At 43.5% G+C, this 20,835-nt stretch overlaps 1 protein-coding gene across 1 annotated transcript in view; it reads right to left on the bottom strand.

The window, feature by feature from the left end:
• LOC138251794 (long-chain-fatty-acid--CoA ligase ACSBG2-like) overlaps positions 1-20,054 on the bottom strand; it is a 244,117-nt gene extending 224,063 nt beyond the window's left edge. Inside the window, exons 1-2 of the mRNA XM_069205679.1 lie at positions 19,857-20,054; positions 5,502-5,800 (exon numbers count right to left, since the gene is read on the bottom strand). Of these exons, the coding sequence (XP_069061780.1) occupies positions 5,502-5,800; positions 19,857-19,938 (381 nt within the window). The 5' untranslated portion in view covers positions 19,939-20,054. The remainder of the gene's footprint in view (positions 1-5,501; positions 5,801-19,856) is intronic.
• Positions 20,055-20,835: the final 781 nt, after the last annotated feature.

The following is a 20,835-nucleotide window of genomic DNA, read 5'->3' as shown; positions in this document are numbered from 1 at the left end:
GGGTGGGTGACCCTGTACCCCAGTGCTTGCATTCTTGTGTGGGACCTTGTGTGATAGTGGTGTAAGGGGGTTTGTGGGTATGTGCAGTGGACATGCATTGGTGATGGGTGTCCATGCTTTGGTGTTGCATGCAGGGCTTGGGTTTGGGATGGGTGGTTTGTGATAGTGGGACATCTGTGAGGAGTTGGAGTGATGGGGTGAGGGCGAGGGTGGGGGTATGTAATAGCATGCAGGTAGGGTGGGGGATGAAGTAGTAAAGATTTGACTTACCAGAGTCCATTCCTCCAGCTACTCCTGCGAGGCCCTCAGGATGCAGTATAGCCAAGACCTGCTCCTCCCATGTTGTTAGTTCTGGGGGAGGAGGTGGGGGTCCGCCGCCAGTCCTCTGAACTGCAATCTGGTGTCTTGAGACCACGGAACGCACCTTCCCCCGTAGGTCTTTCCACCTCTTCCTGATGTCATCCCTAGTTCTTGGGTGCAGTCCCACTGCGTTGACTCTGTCCACGATTCTGCACGATAGCTCCATCTTCCTCGCTATGGCGGTGTGCTGCACCTGTGATCCGAATAGCTGTGGCTCTACCCGGATGATTTCCTCCACCATGACCCTGAGCTCCTCCTCTGAAAACCTGTGGTGTCTTTGCGGTACCATGGGGTGGTGTGGGTGATGTGTGGGGTGGTGTGTGTTGTGATGTGTGGGGTGATATTTAGGGGTGTGTGGTGTTTTGTGCGTGGATGTTGTGTGAGTGATGGTGTTGAGTGCCTGTGGATGCTAGTTTGTAGATGGTGGTGTCTCTCTCTGGCCTTCAGTCGCAATTGTGGTCGTAGGGGTTTGTGGGTGATGTGGGTGTGTGTTTAATATTGTATTGAGTGTGTGGGAGTGGTGTGTGTATGTGTATCAGGTGTGTGTATTTGGAATTGTCCAATGTGGTTGTGTTTTGTAGATGTGTGTGTATTTTGAGTGCGGCGGTGTGTACGGCCAATGGAATACCACGGTTGAAAGACCGCCGCGTGGATTCATGGGTCGTGATAGTGTGGGCGTATTCCTGTTGGCGTGACGGTGTCAGTTTTGTTATCGCCAGTTTATCACTTACCTTTGGTGTGGCGGACTTGTGTGGGTGTCTAAATTTTGGCGGATTCCGAGCTGTGGGTCATAATAGCTGTGGCAGAATTCTGCGACCGCAGCGCCAATGCTGTAATGACCCCCATTGTCTCAAAAGGATAAGGTTTGTGACTTTGTAGATCAAACATCACCTGACTCAAGGTGACTCCGTAGGCAGGTAGTGGTGTAGATGTGTAGTGCTGGATGTGCTCTAACTGCTCTTTTTACATGCATTCTGTTCTAGGTTATGCTTGTGGTGTGTGTCAGCACATGGTGTGGTGTGGTGTGGTGTGGATGTTGGTGAGTTTTGTATCTGTTATCTTGGGTCTTCATTTAGTGTTCCTGTTTCATGAATCTGTGTCATGTGATACTACTAGGCATTTGGTTATGACTATGTGCTCTTATAAGCTCATTGATAAGCACCTATGCAGCATGTTGATGGTGTGCTGGACACGTGCACACAGGTGGCACGTCTATGGTGTGCTAGACATGTGTGTGATTTTCTGTTTAACGTATGCTGTTGAACATTCTTGTGACAGTTCAGGTGCTTTTACAGTTGCGTGCTGCTGTGGTCATATTGATTTCCAATTATGGTGCACATCTACACAATGTTAAGTGAATGAACAGAGTTCTGTCTACTGCGTACTGTTGAATGCAAGGCAATCAGCCTAGTAGAGGACTTTGCTTTGTTGAATGAGGTGGAATGTTTCTATTCCTTTAACTGGAGTCTAAGTAGGATGGGCAAGACCATAGGTGTGTGTGTTTCAATCATCTCAGGGTGCTGCAAATTTCCAGTATCTCTTAACACTTTAAGCAGTCTCCTGCCCCACTCATCTGTTAACTAACCAGCAGTTCAAAAACTCTTAATTAACAGACCCTTATCTCTCAGCACATGAACACTCTTCATAGAAAGCCTGGATCAAAATACACATCAGTCTCTGCCTTCATTACTCAGTATCCAATGACCAGCCTTGAGGAATTGCATCTGGGTCACATCCCATACACTGTCTTGGTAGTGCTAATCTTCACAAAGGTGAAATTTAGTTCTATATAACAAATGGTAAGGTTGTCCTATTTTGCTCCATTTTTTTTCTGTGTATAATACAGCAGGAGCATTCCAGGAGACCAACCTGTAGCTGCGTTTCATACCAAAAAACAATACTATAAGTTGTGTCATTCATATAGCATTACACAATGAGGACACATGAAGAGTTGCTGTGCTCGGTGCTCCAGCGAACAGCAAGGGCATTGGCTCAGTATGTAACTCATCTTAGAATATGATCATACACAGGAGGTTTTAAGTAAAAACCCCTTTCAGTGCCCAGTTGCCCCTGTTGTCCATAGCGTTTGGAAATCTCAGACAAACAGGGACCATCTTCCGGAAAGAAGAATGAATGGGCACCAAAAAGGGCCTGAGTAAATTAATAAGAGGCCAGGTTTAGACCAGGAACAGTTTATGGACAATAGAAAGGGAATGCAACAAAGGTGAACACTCACAAGCCAGCACTCACCTGGGTGAACATCTGGAAGGGTCAACTCCTAATTGGAGGATACCGAACTCCAAGAATTACTTAAGTGAAGAAGGCAAAAATAAATCACAAGTTTACATATGGCTAGTGTTAAAATGAAAGTGAAAATTCACTCACACAAGGACGCTCAAAGTAAGCCATCAGGAATTAAGAAAACTAGAATAAAGGGGAGAAGATACTATACGTCAAAAATAACTATATCCAGTATGCAATAATTATGATGTCAGTTTAAGGATCTTACCTACTGGACATAGGTGAGAAGCAAGAGGTCCAAGAAGCAGAACTAATCCCAAGAAAGTGTGCTTCCCTATGAAATGGAAATAAATGCCCAAGTATGCTGCTAAACCGTGTATCAAATGTTGATGGAGACCACAACTGCTAGAAGGATTGCGATCTCAGTTAACCAGTTTTTTAAAGTTTGATGCATGCATAGCAGTATCCTTTTGTGAGGCACTTTTCACAATCTGGTTTTTCCACTAATCGTAGGCATCCTTGTCATATATTTTCCTCTTTGTCAAATAGATCTTTTTTGGAGTCCTGTATCCTGGCCGATCAGAAGTTTACTCTTCCAAATATCAACCAGGTGAGTGTTCACGTCTGCTGCATTTCTTTTTCTACTGTCCAAGATTTGTTCTTGGTCTGATCTTGGACTCACTAATTTCTTCAGGACCTTTTTGGTGCCCACAACACCTTTTATTGTTCTGTCCTGATGATAATACCCGGTTGTTTCTAGGATTGAACCACCATCGACAACAGGGGCAGCTGGTCGCCAGATGAGTTTGCTACATGGAACTCCTCTAAATAAACATACTCTAACAGGATTTACATCTTGCGGCAGTCCCCTTGCTTTTCCACCCACCCGCTTTTTTTACTTTTGTCACTTCACTGTGTTCCCTGCCGTGTTTTAGATTTTATGTGAATGTGATACTAATTTTCATATATATCCCCATAAAGATTTAGGGCCAGATGTATCATTTTATTAAATTGCAATTACTAAATTGTGATTCCCTGTAAATCGTAATTAGGTAATTGCTATACTAATGTATGAAACGCATGGAGTTTCATTTGCATATTCGAATTGGTTGCAAAGCGACCTACTTCATCAATGTTCATGAGGTTGTCTGCAATTTGCGACCCATTAGGAAACGCTAAAATCAGAGGGATGGTGGCTTGCTAGGTGGTAAAATGCAAATGTTTTACAACTGCATTTCGGTCACAAAACATTCCTACATACGCTGTGATTCGGAATTAGGAGGGGACGCCCTTGACACGCCCCTTCTTAATACTGAATCAGTAGGTAGTTGTAATTCCCATTTGCGATTCGGCAGCAAGTTACCAAATCAAAAACTGGAATTCATACATACTAAAATGGATTATTGCAGTCGCAAACGGCCTAATCAGGCCGTTTGCAACCGCAACAATGCATGATACATATGGCCCTTGATACTTTAGTCATATTTTACTTTTTTATTTTGGTTTATTGTACTACTGGATAGCAACTCTTTGTGTGTTCTTTTTGTGCTATGGTACAGTTCACCGGAAAGGTAGGTTGTGAAATCTTATCCTTCACCAGGCCATAATATTCACCATATTGTGCAACTAGTTATTGAAACGCGAGGTACAACCAAGGACCAGTCATGAACGTCTGATATACCAAGAGGAATACAAGCCCTGCAGAGGGTGTCAGATTACCACAATTTATTAAAATACTGCACCAATCTCTGATCCAGCCTATCAAACTGGAAGGCCTGGCGATCTGAGGAAGGAGGAGTCTGTTCCAAGAGCTGGGTCTTCTGCGCTTTCATGAGTTACTCAGATTATAGTCCAGCTAAGATCAGAGAGAGGTTTAAACATGGGGCGGGGCACTGGACAAAGGACACTGGTCAATACCTGTACTGACCAGTCCAGCTCTTCCTGGAAGCACATGCAGACGTCACAAACCCTCGCCCTGCTGTAAATTTGCAGCCAGCCATTGATTGTTTAGTAGAGTACAACATGTGGAGCAGACCTATGCAGAATCTGTACCTCAAATACATAACTAACTTCTTGAAAAAGTATTCATTACCCTATTATATTGATGTAATGCCACAGGGATATATACTGGCCAGATTACACTTGAAATTTTAATGAAAATGGACAATTGTCTTTGAAAATTGAGTTTATGATTTTTTAGTTGCGCAAAAGATAGAAATGTTAAACTATTTGCATACCTCATAATGTTTTTGGATCATATAGCAAGCCTCCTCCAAATTACAAACATTCTGGTTCTAATATGTTTCATTTCACTAACTGAAAATGAGAGTGCATCCATCCTGCGATGAGTTAGCTCTACAGAAGTACTTCCTTCAGAATCTAGTGGGAGTTGGAACTGGATTAAAAAATGCCTTGTAAGGAATGTATATTTTTGCACACTTGTGTTTTCAAAATAGAACCTGAAGCTCTTTCAAATTTAGGGAGGGCTGGCCTGGTATGCAATTAATTTATTGTTAAAAACATTTTATTCCACTAGCCCCACTGTCCTCAGCGTGAGAGATGAGAAAGAGTCTCTACTTTTAATTTTAAAAAAGTTTGATGCAAGAATGTGTCTGCTACTGGTGTATGTAGTTTGAAGATCTCAGGTCCAAAGGTAGGCAGGGCTACTTCTATCCCATCTTTCAGTTACAAACAATGAGCGAACAAAGAGCCATATGTACAAACACATTTTCCCATAGACACAAAATGGGTAAAACCCTTCGATACATCTGGCCCAAACTGATTATAACAATGATCTTTACATTCATCATTTCATGGAACATAGTGACCTGTCTCACTTTTGCTGAACACGTTGATTTAATTTAAGTCTGATATAAAAAGCACATGTGACCTTGACTGACCTTCAGGAAGCTCTTGGCTGCTGCCCTGCACTGCTGGTAGTACTGCAGATAGGTGGTGGTCTCCCATCGCCCATCTATCTTCACCGCCATTGCTGGACGATTGCCATAGCGCTGGATCGCGTCCTGAAACAACTGGAGTGTGGTGATAGGTGGCTCCGAGGCTGGTCCCGCCTCTTCCATGTGCAGCCTCACCGCTCCATCCCTCCTGGTGGTCCAAAAGCTGTCTGCTGGAGCCAGGTTTGACTGAATCGGACTGCCTGTGGTCTGAAAGGCACAGGGGCGAGGGTGTCCTTGTAGAGCTAAGAAGGGGAGTGGAATGAAATAAAGACCTCAGTTCAGAGACAAGCTCTGCTACAAACTTACATTAGCAACTACAACATGTGTACAAATAGATAGGTATGTATTTATTAATAATTTGTAATTTATATTTTCGTCCGTGTAATCAGAATGAATAGCAGATTACTTTACAATGATGTCTTAAAAGTTTTTTTGCAAAAAAGGTGTTTGCCCATGGAAGCAATTTGGAAGTCACAGGCATTAGCAATGAATTGTTCATGGCAGAACATAATTAAAAGAGCCTATCATTGCAGATGGAGTCATTAATTATGGGGTGCATTAGACAGTTGGACGGCAAGAACAGAGAGCAGGGTGTCTCAGAAGACAGAGACCACCGGGGAAGAAATGGGAGGAGAATGGAGTGGAAAAGGAAGCGGGATGTTGGAGTAAGGAATTGAGAAGTTTTTAAAGATGAGATACAAGGGTTCTTATGATGCTGCTTGACTTGTCAGCCCTGTTTGACACCCTCAGTCACAAGGCATGACTATCTAGAATGGCTAAAGTGCTGATGGAATCGGACACTGCCATCAAGTGGCTTTGTTAATTCCTTCGTGAAGTGCATCCGATTTTGTCAGGACCAAGCTATACCTTGCAAACTCTTCATCAGTTTTGGTACCTCTCAGAGATCATGTTGATTCCTGGTACCTAGTAATAGAAACATGCAACCACTTCACCATCTTCTCCTGAGCCTGGGAGTCCAGCTTCACCACTAAGGCAACAACGCAGAAGTAAAGTTCAAACTGACACGGTTCAGGCCAACTTGAGAGCAACTCAGGTCCTTCTTCAGACTTCAGGAACAACAAGACTAACAAGTCACAATATCTCTATTTGATTTTATACAACATTTCAAGAATAAGAGCTGGCTTGGCCTCAATGATTGAGACCTCCTTCTAGATTTAGCCATAAAGTTAAATCTGTTATGTTTTTTAATATAACGTTCTATAGTTTTTATGAAGTAGCTAGTCACCAAGACCTTATTGCTCTTCTATGAAGATGTATGAGTCTGCAGTTGAGGTTTGCCCACAGAGGGTCTTCCACTGGGCAGTCGGTGAACAGACCATGCTCATTTGTGTGAAGAGTTATGTTGGATGCTTGTTTTTCCTGAGATTGTGTTAGAAAAAGAGGTGTTGGTGGGGAAACCCAGAGGTAAAATCAGTGTGAGGGTTATGTGTCTTTGTGGGGTATATTGCAGAAGGGGTATGGACATTTGAACCTTTTCCAGTTGCATGTCATCTCTGTTGTGTAATCTATCCACTTCCATTCTTTTGCAGTGTTGCACTGTACTCATTATTACTGGACTTTCCCAGGTGTCTATGAGTCGGGTGGTGGGATGTTTGCAAATGATTGTTTAGCTTAGCAGTTGATCCAAATATCAGACTACTGAGTTGATATAACCACAGCATATGGGTTTAGTTCTACTGTCTAAGTCGGTCCCAATTGATAACTCTTGTTTGGTTGTTAACGATCATGGCAACAATATCTCACTAATCAATGTTGCCACATGTGGACTGTTCCCCGCAGAGTGTGAGTTTCCCAAGTGTCTTCAATCTCTGTTGGTTTTTAATGTTCCTTTATTTCACATTTTCTGGGTTATCCAGGTTGGTCCATGGTGTGGAGTTGGTCCAGGTTGGTCCATGGTGGGAAGTTGGACCAGGATGGTCAATGGTGTGGAGTTGGTCAAGGTTTGTCCATGGTGGGGAGTTGGTCAAGGTTTGTCCATGGTGTGGAGTTGGTCCAGGTTGGTCCATGGTGTGGAGTATGCTATAAAATCAGGCCATTGTGCCCCTGGTGAACTATGTGTAATACAGCCCCAGGGGTGGAATGTTCTTATCCTCTGCACAAATATTGTTCAGCAATCTTGTCCCTTTCATGGGTTGCTAGCCTGCAAATACCTCAAGCCATATGAGCTGATGTGAGCGGAGCCAAAGCAAATTTTTGAACCTTCCATAACTTTCAATACTCTGAAATTGTTATCATTATTTTCCTTCCAGGGAAGGAAAGGCTGGAAGTGCTCCCTAAATGCCGCTGCCTCTTGGTGAATTTGCCTACACATCGGTGCTAGGACGTAAACTATAAATCCACAAAACTGTCATATTAATTGAAAACGGCGATGGCCATTTTGAAGATATGGAGTGGAAGTTTCCTTGTAGTTCAAGCAATCCTTGCTAGGCAACTGCAACATTTTGTTGCTTCAGCTATGTTCTGTTGCCTGACCTCGTGAAAACTTTGGGACTATTTATTTTATTTTGTAAGCTTGTTTTGAAGTCAAAGCTTTAATTGTACTTTGGAAATTAACTTGGAAACGTTTTAAGTACTATTTAAAAGCTAAACCTTGAAGGAGAGTAAACTATATTTTTGTTGGAATTTAGATGTTTCAGGTTACGATTTAGTACCGACCCTCTAAGTGTTGTTTGCCTTCACTGCTTGTTTGTTAGCAGCATTTCTGGATTTGGACTCTGGTTGTTTAATGTCCTGTGACATATTCAGACCTTTTATCAAACTCTATTGCTTTGCCCACGGTGAGATCCATGGCTGGCAACCGCTTTTCCTGCACCCTTCTGCTCACAATCTTTAGCACACACAGAGTACACAAGGTAGGCTAACTTGCTGCATGACAGAGTGCTAAAGGCCTGAGTGCACTGACTTAGGGCCTGATTTAGATCTTGGCGGAGGAGAATACTCTGTCAAAAATAAGACAGATATCCCAACTGCCATATTATGATACCATTACATCCTATAAACATCGTAAGACGGCGGACAGGATATCCGTCACATTTTTGATGCAGTATTCCATCTGCTGAAATATAAATCAGACCCTTAGATAGATGCCAACAGTAGGTGCTTTAAAATTTTTAGAACCTGCCTCCCCGCCTCTGCCAGAGTGACATACATTTGGAAAGAACCTCCATGGAATCTCCATGGAAAGCTTCACACAAGGTCAGCACATAAGCAGTGCATTTAGAAGCTACTCAGATGATCAGTATTCATATGGAGATGCCTGCTTCTTCCAGTATAACAGGTCTGGTCCTCATGCAAGGGCTCACTGCTCATCGATAGTCAAATGTACTCGCCTCACATGTTAGATGTATAAAAAAGGATTGTAATTTTGTCCTGAGATTCATTTTGATTACGCTGATACTCGAATTGACATTTACAAATTTGTAAGGAAATTAAAATTACTGAAATTTCATGCACAGCAAACCAAAAAGGTAACATCTAGTATGATGAATCAAATTATTGAAGAACCGGAAGCAATTCAATTAAGGATTGACCAAGTATCTGATTTAAAAACCTTGTTTGATTTATCACATAATCTACAGGACGAGATGTACACAGAAAAGGAAATTTTACAACAACTAGATATTGACACAAAAGTTCACAAACCTTCTGGATTAAAAGAAAAATCTAAGTTCTGTCCAATACTTTCGCCTGGAAACAAAGTGGAATTATTTTCTGAATTGGTATTGGAAGATATAGAACGGTTGTGCAATAAAAAACAAACAAGGCACTTTGAAAATTTGACAAAAAAGGAACGTTTAGCTTTGAAAAACCTGATGCTAAATAATCAGATAGTAATAAAATCTGCGGATAAGGGAGGAAACATAGTGATTCTCAACACATCTGACTATATGAAAGAAGCCTATAGACAATTGAACAACCCACATGATTACAAAAAACTGACGAAAAATCCTTTAAAAGAGATGACTGCACATTTACATTTTAAATTGGATGAATGGTTTCAACAGGGATTATTGAATCGTGAAGAACATATTTATTTGACAAAAGAAAATCCAACCTTACCGACAATCTACTTTCTACCAAAAATTCACAAATCATTAATATCACCACCAGGAAGACCAATTGTCTCGGCATGTGACTCATTATTTGAAAGATTGTCGGATTACGTTGATATTTATTTAGCTACTATGGTTAGGACTTTAAGTTCAGATATTCAGGATTCAGGAGACCTACTAAAAATTTTGTTAGATACCGATTGGCAGGAAGAATATCTACTGGTTACAATTGATGCAGTCTCCCTTTACACATCTATCAATCATACAGTTGGACTGAAAGCAATAGAATATTTTTTAAAACAACAGAATATTTCTGAATTAGAACATTCTAACATGTTACTATCTATGATTGATATGTGTTTAAAGAATAATATTTTCATCTTTAATCACGAAATTTTTCACCAATTGTGCGGCACAGCTATGGGCATTTCTCTTTCCCCATATTATGCGAACCTAGTAATGGGGTGGTGGGAAAGAGAAATAGCATGGACTAGAATGAATGATCAATATGTTGAGAGAGTACTATTGTGGGTCCGCTTTATTGATGACCTTTTTATTATTTGGAATGGGTCCAAAGCTGAATTTATGGAGTACTTCACTATCCTTAATAACAATCAGGTAGGCTTAAAATTTACATGTGAAACAAGCACAACATTGATCAATTTTTTAGATATCACTATTTATATTGAGAACAACAAAATAGAAACAACAGTATATCGCAAAGAAACAGCTTGCAATAGTGTATTACACGGTCAAAGCTTCCATCCTAAACCCTTGATGAGGAGTATACCCATGGGAGAATTTCTTAGAATAAGGCGAATCTGTTCTAATGACAAAGAGTTATCCATAAAATGTCTAGAAACTTATGAAAGGTTTAAGAATTGAGAATACAATGAAAACACATTTAAGAAAAATATGACCTTAATCAAATCAAAAAAACAAGAGGAAATTTTATTTAAGAAAAAATAATCTAATCTGAAGGAACCAGTGAGAATGATTATGAAATACACAAAAGAAAGCGGCTGTATAAAGAACATAATTGAGAAACATTGGAAAATAATTTAAAAGGATCGGGATTTGGGGCCATTAGTGGGTTCCAAACATCAGTTTTCATTTAGAAAGGCACCCAGTATCAGAGACTTAGGGGGTCATTCCTACCCTGGCGGTCCCCAGACCGCCAGGGTAGGGGACCGCGGATGCACCGCCAACAGGCTGGCGGTGCATCCAGGCCCATTCTGACCGCGGCGGTAAAGCCGCGGTCAGAAAAGGGAAACCGGCGGTTTCCCGCCGGTTTTCCCCTGGCCTGCAGAATCCCCCATGGCGGCGCTGCAGGCAGCGCCGCCATGGGGATTCTGACCCCCTTTCCGCCAGCCTGGTTCTGGCGGTTTCGACCGCCAGAACCAGGCTGGCGGGAACGGGTGTCGTGGGGCCCCTGGGGGCCCCTGCAGTGCACATGCCAATGGCATGTGCACTGCAGGGGCCCCCTAACAGGGCCCCACATTGATTTCCAGTGTCTGCAATTTTGATGATGAATTAGCTATTGTGGTTAGTAAGCATTTCTTTATTTATATATTGTACGATGTTCTAACACATAAGGAATAGTAAGAAATAACACCTAATTTAATATAATTGTGGGAGACTTAGATTTATATGAAAAGGTTTTGAGTATTGATTAATTGATGTGGATAATGAGTCAACATTGCATATGATAGCAGAAGTACTAAACTTTTAATTTCTAAATTTTAATTTCTAGTATTTATTATAATTAGATTTATGTCAAAGAGTATGCAGGAAATAGATATATGTTCCTTTGCTGATTGCAGCTAGTAAATGTTTTGTAGTTTGGCACTTTTCGTTTTTCGTTTTTCCTTTCCTCCTTTGCTTAGTTAATACTACGAGTCCCAGCTTGCATTGCTTGAGTACAAATGTAATTGGCTATAAATAGAATGGGAATGGTATCATGAACTGTTTGAACTTGACAAAGACCGTAACGGTCGAAACGCGTTGTTCTTTTCTTTTTTCACAGTCAATAAATAATTGAATTACTATTCTTGGTGGAGTGCTCAACTGAACGTTGTTTTGGAATGTATAAAAAAGATCTATTCATCCAACAGCATAAGATCACAGCCATGGAGAACCAGCGTGTAACTGCTATTGGTCATCGCCACTTTCCCATTCCATGTCCTTCTGTCTAAGAGGTAGCCTAGAACAGACGTATGGCACACAGGCCTCACAATAAACATCAAGCTATTATAGATGACTTTCTGAGGTATTCTAAATTGATCAAAAATAAAACAAGATTACTGAGGTATCATTGTACCATAGGCCCAGGTCTTTGTAAAGATAAAAAGCGAGAGAGAGCAGAAAGAGACATGCTGGAGCTAGAGTAGAGACAGAGAGCAATCCAGGAACGAAAGCAGAGTTTATTCATTTTCGTTGTAAAGAATAGAAAAATGTAAGTAGTAGCAAGGAAGATAAAAGACCAAGAGAAATATTTTAAGTGACCATCAAAAACAGTTACTAAGGATAAGACACAACACAATTAATGAGATGTTGAAACTTCTGCTTGTTAGCCTCAAAGATTCCAGATTCATAAGAGGAGAAGAAAGAAGAAGGGAAGTAAGTAAAATACATACAACCAGTGGTTCCCAACCTTTTGGTTTCTGTGGACCCCCACTTTAACATTAATGGAACCCAGGGACCCCCACGGAATCATCATGGGAATCCGGGGACCCCCGCCTGAGTCATTACTGGAAGCTGGGGACCTAATTTGTCAATATTTGTTAATATTTTTAAATTTTCTAGGCTCTCGCGGACCCCCTGAGAAGGCTTCGCGGACCCCCAGGGGTCCCCGGACCGCAGGTTGGGAACCACTGACATACACTACTAAACATTGTGGCCCTCATTCCAACCCTGGTGGTCTCTGACCGCCAGGGCGGAGGGCAGCGGAAGCACCGCCAACAGGCTGGCGGTGCTTCCGCCGCGGTCAGAAAAGGGGAACCGGCGGTTTTCTGCCGGTTTTCCCCTGGCCCAGGGAATCCTCCATGGCGGGCGCTGCTTGCAGCGCCGCCATTGGGATTCCGACCCCCTTCCCGCCAGCCTGTTTCTGGCGGTTTTCACTGCCAGAACCAGGATGGTGGGAACGGGTGTTGTGGGGCCCCTTGGGGCCCCTGCACTGCCCATGCCACTGGCATGGGCAGTGCAGGGGCCCCCTAACAGGGCCCCATACAGATTTTCACTGTCTGCTTGGCAGACAGTGAAAATCGCGACGGGTGCCACTGCACCCATCGCACCCCTGCAACTCCGCCGGCTCCATTCGGAGCCGGCATCCTCGTTGCAGGGGCTTTCCCGCTGGGCCGGCGGGAGGCCTTTTGGCGGTCGCCCGCCGGCCCAGCGGGAAAGCCAGAATGGCCGCCGCGGTCTCCTGACCGCAGAGCGGTCATTCGGCAGTAACCGCATGGCGGGCGGCGGTCAGAATGACCGTCTGTGTTGCTTAGCTGAGCTAACTGTTACTAAATTAGGAAAGCTGTAGATGAAAACGGTCAATACGAAATCAGTGCTTCCACATGAGGGAGGGTGCTATATCTGTACATTCTAAAATATATTGAATTTTGCGACATCTGATTTGTTGGTTGGTCTGAGCCTAGATGCCACTGTTTGTGGATATAAGGTGGCCTTTTGCTACAGCTTCTTGGCACAGCTCAGAAGAAGGATTGGAACAGCAGCAAGAAACTTGACTGTCCCCCATAGATTTTGGCAACACTTCTGAAAGATTTGCAAGTGTCCGTGTACCATGTGTGGTAGTATAAATTGCAGCAAAGACTGTGCCTCCAGTGGCACAGTCAGCTATGGAGGTAACCATCCCACCCAAATGGTAAGCATATTGTGAGAATGTTTACCTTGGGGTCCCGTATGGGGAAACACTCCTTCCAGCTGCTTTGTTTTTTGTACTACCCAAAATTTAATTTTATCACGTTTGGAGGGAGCCTTGCCCATTATTGAATGAACAGTTTCCAGGTTTATCCCGAGCACAGCGAATTGTGGAACAGCTACAGCAGCCCTTGCTGGGGCGGTATTTAAGGACTGCATCATGAATTGTACTAAGCGTCTATATATCCTAACTAAATTATTGTATAGTGGGTGCAGGCTTGCTTCTGGTAAATTTTATATGTTTGGATGTTGTGTATATGTGGCCAATTTTGGCCATGTGGGCCCATCATTACTTAGGGGACCTTGCCAAACATTTTGAATAATGTGTGGAAGGGCGCCTTGAAACCAATTTTGGTGTTCTTGATATGTGAGTGGTATTTCTAAATATGTGTAGGCTCTGTACTGTGCAGGTGGATGTGCTGTAGTATATGTCGGAAAGGTGTGTGAATTTGCATCTGCTGCAGGAAAGGTAACCCATGAATACAAGCAAGCCCATTAGCTAATACATTTTGTATGAGAGGTGGTCTCATATTTACTAGAATTATCACCGGTTGTGGTTGTGCCATATTTAAAACGGTATATTCTGAGATAGAAACACCACACAGGGAATCCTTTTAAGGTTCAAGTTTGAACAACCTACAGACTAAGGGCCTGATTATGACCCTGGCGGACGGCAGAGGCCGTCCGCCAAGGTACCGCCGCTGAATGACCGCACCGCGGTCAAAAGACCTCGGCGGCCATTTAGACATTTCCTCTGGGCCGGCGGGCGCTCTCCAAAAGAGCGCCCGCCGGCCCAGAGGAAATGCCCCTGCAACGAGGACGCCGGCTCAGAATTGAGCCGGCGGAGTTGCAGGGGTGCGACGGGTGCAGTTGCAGAAATACTTTGCGGGGCCCTCTTACGGGGGCCCCTGCCGTGCCCATGCCATGCGGTTCACCCGCCAGGAACAGGATGGCGGTAGGGGGTGTCAGAATCCCCCATGGCGGCGCAGCAAGCTGCGCTGCCATGGGGGATTCTAAGGGCAGCGGTAAACCGGCGGGAGACCGCCGGTTTGCCTCTTCTGACCGCGGCCGAACCGCCGCGGTCAGAATGCCCTGCGGGGCACCGCCGGCCTGTCGGCGGTGCTCCCGCCAACCCTGGCCCCGGCGGTCTTAGACCGCCGGGGTCTTCTATCTATTTAGCTGAGGAGGTTTTTCCCTAATACTGTGGACATCTCTGTATAAGGTAATTAGGGTACCTTTGACATGCAAGAGTGAGGTACTCAGGAGATTCCGTAAAATTTGTGCCTGACCAATGTTGGTAGGGCCATGTTGTGTGGTTCATGCTATGGTTATAAAACTGCGTTTTTTAGGGCAGCAGCACAACCGCGTTTGGATGACTGAGTCGGTCCCACATTGTCTTGGAAGCTGTCGGCCTATTTCCTGGCTAGTCCACAGTGCCTCACAACAAGCTTAAAGTAAAGGTGATTTGTGGCAACCTAAACATGACACTCTGACTCCTCAGGGAAGTTGTGGTGAACAGATCATACCCCTTTCGCTCAGGTTTTCAGAGACTCAAAGATGACAAGTCAAGATATGGGATGCAAGATGGATTTTAAAGCGTTTATTGAAGCAATTATAAAAAGCATGAGCTGCGATATTTAGGAAGATGAGATGTAATACAGTGATCGTTGTCAGAGTCAGAGTGAAAAACAGAAACAACCCCACCATCTTGGAGTAATCCTAAATGCCTGTAGGTTCCTGCCTACACCCTATGTCTAAGATTCTGAAAGCATAGTGGTGGTAACCTTTCAGCCTCTCCCGATCTAAGGGAAGGACTTCAACCCCAAACCTGAGTAGAGAAGGCAAGGGTCTGCATGTTGTCTTGATGGCAATCCTCTTGTGTAACTTAAGGGTCAGTGCTGCGATCAGCAAAGCTGTCAATGTAGTGGTGGACGTCGCAGGACGGCCATGACTGGAATGCCCTCTGCACACCTTAGGCCTATGCAGTGTTTATATAACAACACCTGCAGTGTTCTAGAAACAGGCCGGACGTGATAATATGTCTGAAAATTAGGGACTATCTCCGGAGCTTTTGGAGTCACAATATGAGTTAGAATATCATGTACAGAACATGGCAGCCTTGTACAACTATCTATTCTCAGAATAAACAACGTGCTAAAAAGCTGGCTTTACTAAAAATATTAAATTAATAAAAATGTGTTGTGTGTAAAATGGACACAGGGTACAGGCCTAAAGCTAAAAAAAAGCTGCACAGCATGCAATCTACTATAGTAGGAGTAGAGTTGATAAAACCAACATCATTTCCAATTTTCCCTCAAATGCTGCTCACGTGATATCCAGTTATAGTCAAACCACATGTTTATTTTTCAAACAGTCATAGCCAAATCATTTTGTTATAAATCCACAGTACATTTTGAGGTGGCCCTTCATCAAGGGTCTCTCATCAGTGAATTAATCTTTGACTATACATGTTGGCAACCATGTCGCTGGTGCTGGAACTTTCAGGGCACTGCCCCAGGACCTCTGCTTCTCTTTATTTTTCTTCTTTCTCTCTTTTTTGTACGTTTCTCCTCCAGGTTACAGAAAACAAAGTGGTATGGGAGAATGTGGGCCAATATTTGTGACAGAGAAAAAAGATTTGCTGTTTCCTTAAGAATAAAGAGGCATCATGCGGTGAGCCTGTCTAAATCAACTTAGAACACCAATGTTGGGGTGCAGAAAGAACTGTCCTGAGGATATTGCCTTAAAAGGGAACCTGCTCTGATAATATATGTAGGAAACCCTTCTTTTTGCTGTGTTCCCACATTTTTGTAAATAAGTATGACATCATTAAAAATGCTAGTATTTAAATATCTGCTCTCTTTTTGTATATTTTTTAGATTGGCATGTTGTCGACCTGAAGTTTAGCAATTGTGTTAGCAAAGGACTAATCTCAGTTCTGTGGCTGCATCCTCTGTAGCTTACACCCAGTTGTCTGAATTAACGCATAATGCACCCTTTGTTTATAGTAGTTAAATGTTTTAATGCATATTTCAGAAAGAGACACTAGGCAACTTTGCTGAAAATGTTATGTAGAGAAACTATGAGAACTTCATATGTGTTCAGAGGTTGACACCTCCTAGCCTAGGTCCCCTTTTTAAAATACCCTGCATGATCACTCTAAGGTATAGAAGAAAAGAGTGTGGCACCCACTGCTTCAGAAGGCGAGTGGGGTCAGCCTGCTGCTACTGTGAGAAGAGAGGAAGATGCCTACTACTGCAGAAGAAGAGTGAGATCTGCATGCTGCTGGGAGAAGAGAGGAAGCCACCTACTGCTGCAGAAGAAGAGAGGAAGCCACCTACTGCTGCAGAAGAAGATTGGGAGCTGCCTCCTACTAACAAAGAAGAGAGGACACCACCTACCGCTGCAGAAAAAGAGTGGGATCTGTCTCCTAGTAAAGAAGAGAGGAAGCCACCAACTGCTGCAGAAGAAGAGTAGTGTCTTCTTCCTGGTACAGTAGAAGAGAGGACACCACCTACTGCCGCAGAGAAAAGTAGGATCTAGCTCCTAGTACAGAAGAAGAGAGGACACCACCTACTGCTGCAGAAGAAGAGTAGGATCTGCCTCCTACTAAAGAAGAAGAGGGGGTGCCACCTACTGCTGCAGAAGAAGAGTGGAATCTGCCTCCTAGTACAAAAGAAGATAAGACGCCAACGAGTGCTGCAGAAGAAGAGAGGACACCAACTACGAATGCAGAAGAAAAGTGGGATCTGCCTCCTATTACAGAAGAAGAGAGGAAGCCACCTACTGCTGCAGAAGAAGAGAGGAAGCCACCTACTGATGCAGTAGAAGACTGGGAACTGCCTCCAACTAACAAAGAAGAGAGGACACCACCTACTGCTACAGAAGAAGAGTGGGATCTGCCTCCTAGTAAAGAAGAAGAGAGGAAGCCACCTACTGCTTCAGAAGAAGAGTAGGATCTGCTTCCTAGTACAGAAGAAGAGAGGACAGCACCTACTGCTGCAGAAGAAGAGTGGAATCTGCCTCCTAGTACAAAAGAAGATAAGACGCCACTGAGTGCTGCAGAAGAAGAGAGGACACCAACTACGAATGCAGAAGAAAAGTGAGATCTGCCTCCTATTACAGAAGAAGAGAGGATGCCACCTGTGGCTGCAGAGGAAGAGTGTTATCTGCCTCCTAGTGCAGAAAAAGAAAGGATGCCATCTACTGCTGCAAAAGGAGAGAGGACACCACCTACGGCTGCAGAAGAGTGGGATCTGCCTCCTACTACAGAAGAAGAAGGGAAGCCACCTACGGCTGCTGAAGAAGAGAGGATGCCACCTACAGCGGCAGAAGAAGAGTGGGATCTGCCTGCTGTTGCTGTTGAGAGAAGAAAGGAAACTACCTACTGCTGCAGAAGAAGAGAAGGGTGTGCCTCCTGCTACAGAAGATGAGGATGCCACCTACTGCTGAAGAAGAAGAGTGGGATCTGTCTCCTACTACAGGAGACAAGAAGTTGCCACCTACTGCTGCAGAAGAAGAGAGGATACCACCTATGAGTACATAAGAGTGGGATCTGCCTACAGCTGTTGAGAGAAGTGAGGAATCCACCTACTTCTGCAGAAGAAGAGAAGACGCCAACTACGAGTACATAAAAGTGGGATCTGCCTACAGCTGTTGAGAGAAGTGAGGAAGCCACCCACTTCTGCAGAAGAAGAGAGGACGCCACTTACTGCTGCAGAAGAAGAGTTGGATCTGCCTGCTGCTACTGGGAGATGAGAGGAAGCTGCCTGCTGCTGCAGAGTAAGAGTGAGATCTGCCTGCTGCTACTGGAAGAGAGGAAGCTACCTAATGCTGCAGAAGAGAAGGGGAATTTGCCTGTTGCTGCCAGGAGAAGAGAGGAAGCTGCCTGCTGTTGCTGGAAGAACTTGAATCTCTGTAATCGAGGACTGTGGAGAGAATTGTGTCACCATCTCCTGCTTGAATCTTTGGGACTGGAAACCTGCTCTTGACCGGAAGGGAGGTTTCTTTCTAACCCACAGGGCAAAGGTCTGATTACCTCTGGAACGTCTCTCCAGAAGCTGGAGAGCGTAGAAGGTCCTCAAGACAGTAGAAGCTACATCCACTTGGAAGAGAACTAGTATACCAGTTGCAACTAGACATTTGTTCAAACTGCATTTGTGAAACTTTATTTCTATACCTGGAGTCTATGGATTAACAAGGCACTACAGACTAGAGATTGAGAATTGGTGCAGTGAAAATTCATTAGTCAGTTGTAAATGGACATTGAGCAGTAGACCAGACTTGTGGTTCTCTTGACCCTTGTGTCCATGAAACTCTTTTGGAGCCCTAAGAAAGAAGTTACATAATGTCATCTAAAATTTTAAAAGGTAAAAAATCTTCATCACGGGAGCAGCTGGGACAAGGTGCCAAGCCCATCCTCAAAAGATTAAACTTCCCTGGCTACATTCCAGTTGTTTGTGCCTTTTTTCTGAACTTTCGGCAACTAAATCTGAGGCTTCTTTAGGACTACAAAAAAGGAGTAGATGCCCTTGTTGATTCCCGCTCACCTACAACTTAAAGCTCCCCTGAAGTCATTCACCTGGGCGCACCAACACTCAATTCCATCCATGTTCCTTACCAGTAGGCGGTGAAGAGTGCAGGTGCCTTGCTCTACTGCATTCTCTAGACTAACATTCAAATTTGACTTTGCATTTTTTCCTAGGGAACAATTTCATTTTGCATTAATTCCTGAGTCTTACATCCAGTTTTCTATATATTTGTCATTTTACTGATTTTCTTTTTCTTTTGTGACTCAAGTGATTTGGATGCTTCAGTTTACTTATTTCCTAATTGGATTGCTATTTTACGTCTCTTGCCCTTAGCTCGGTTTGCACTACACAATACACACAGATATTTATATAATCCAAAGCTGTAGCTCTCTATGCAGGCTTAGCTTCTCATAGCCACACCAAGTCCACATCACTTGCCACTTTTCTGTCCTGGCCCTGCTCTGCACATTTCATGTGAATTTACAGAAAAAAAATATTTAAAACACACCACCATTAACCCTTGATATAGGATCGGAGTGCTTTTCTGACACAGAATAATGTAATATAATGTCTCATTCTTTTCTCAAAGATCTGTCTCATAAGTCTCAAATCTGAGCTGCCCACGACTTACAGATCCCTGGTTCAAAATCTAGCACCTGTTCTCCTGCAGATACCACCAGCCAACTCAATCTCTCTGCAAAAATGTACACTTTTGGGTGGTTGGAATGCAGCACAGTATTGATCAAGGACAGAGTATTGCCTACCTGTTCTTCTTGAAGCCCAGGCCTTGTTCCTCCAGAGAAGCTGCCGCATACAGGATGCCTTCGTTACCAAGTGGCGAGCCATTGCAGACCACTGTATTTATGGCTGTAGACCCAATATGGCCACCTCAGGATTCTGAAGTCTTGCAAGAGTCGTCTAAAACTCACCAGATTTAGTTTGAATCTGAGGTGAGAATGAGATGTGCTACAGTGCAAAAAGAAATGCATAACAGTTAGAGAGTGCATGCCGCAGGTAAGTGAGGAACTGTGGGACATGTCATGAGTAAAACAATGGAGACTTTCTTTGTGTAGGTCCTATGTTTGCCATTGTTATACATACACACTTATGTTGAAGCACAGAAGCCATAGCCTGGGATGCAGACAAGATGGGTGGGTTGAATCAAAAAGACCCTTCTGGATGACTTGCTTGGTCATCAGTGGGCACAGGGGCACCTGTTATGGAGTTATTAGAATATAGATCTCAGCAGTCCATCCTTTCCTACTACTCTGAATGAATCAGACAGATTGTTCCATGGCAGGAATAATGGGGGAATAAGAGAGAATGAGAAGGAATAAAGGAACAAAAAGAGAAACTTTAGGACATTTTAAAATCATAAATGTGTTATGACCACTGTTATTGGCCCAGTGTGCTTTCATAAGTATAATTATGTGCTCAATGTATAAAACATTCATAGGGGAAGCCACAGAATCCCACTTAAAGTGTACATTCAAATTCGAACTTGTTTTGACCAATGTTACTGGTCTAATATATTTACCACTCAACACAAATGTCCTTAAAGATCCCTGACCTACTGTGGCGTTGCAAACTGAACACCAAAAACAACCGTTCAGCACTTGACCCTCAGCCAAGGTTACTAAGGGAGTTAGGGCCATATGTACGAACACATTTTCCCATAGACACAGAATGGGCAAAACTGCTTGCTACATCTGGCCCTTAGTGTGTGTTTAGAGACTCAGATCC

This window comes from Pleurodeles waltl, chromosome 1_2 (genome assembly GCF_031143425.1).
Source record: "Pleurodeles waltl isolate 20211129_DDA chromosome 1_2, aPleWal1.hap1.20221129, whole genome shotgun sequence".
Taxonomy (NCBI): domain Eukaryota; kingdom Metazoa; phylum Chordata; class Amphibia; order Caudata; family Salamandridae; genus Pleurodeles; species Pleurodeles waltl.
Note: the sequence above shows the minus strand (reverse complement) of the source record. Positions and strands in the feature narration are given on the sequence as shown.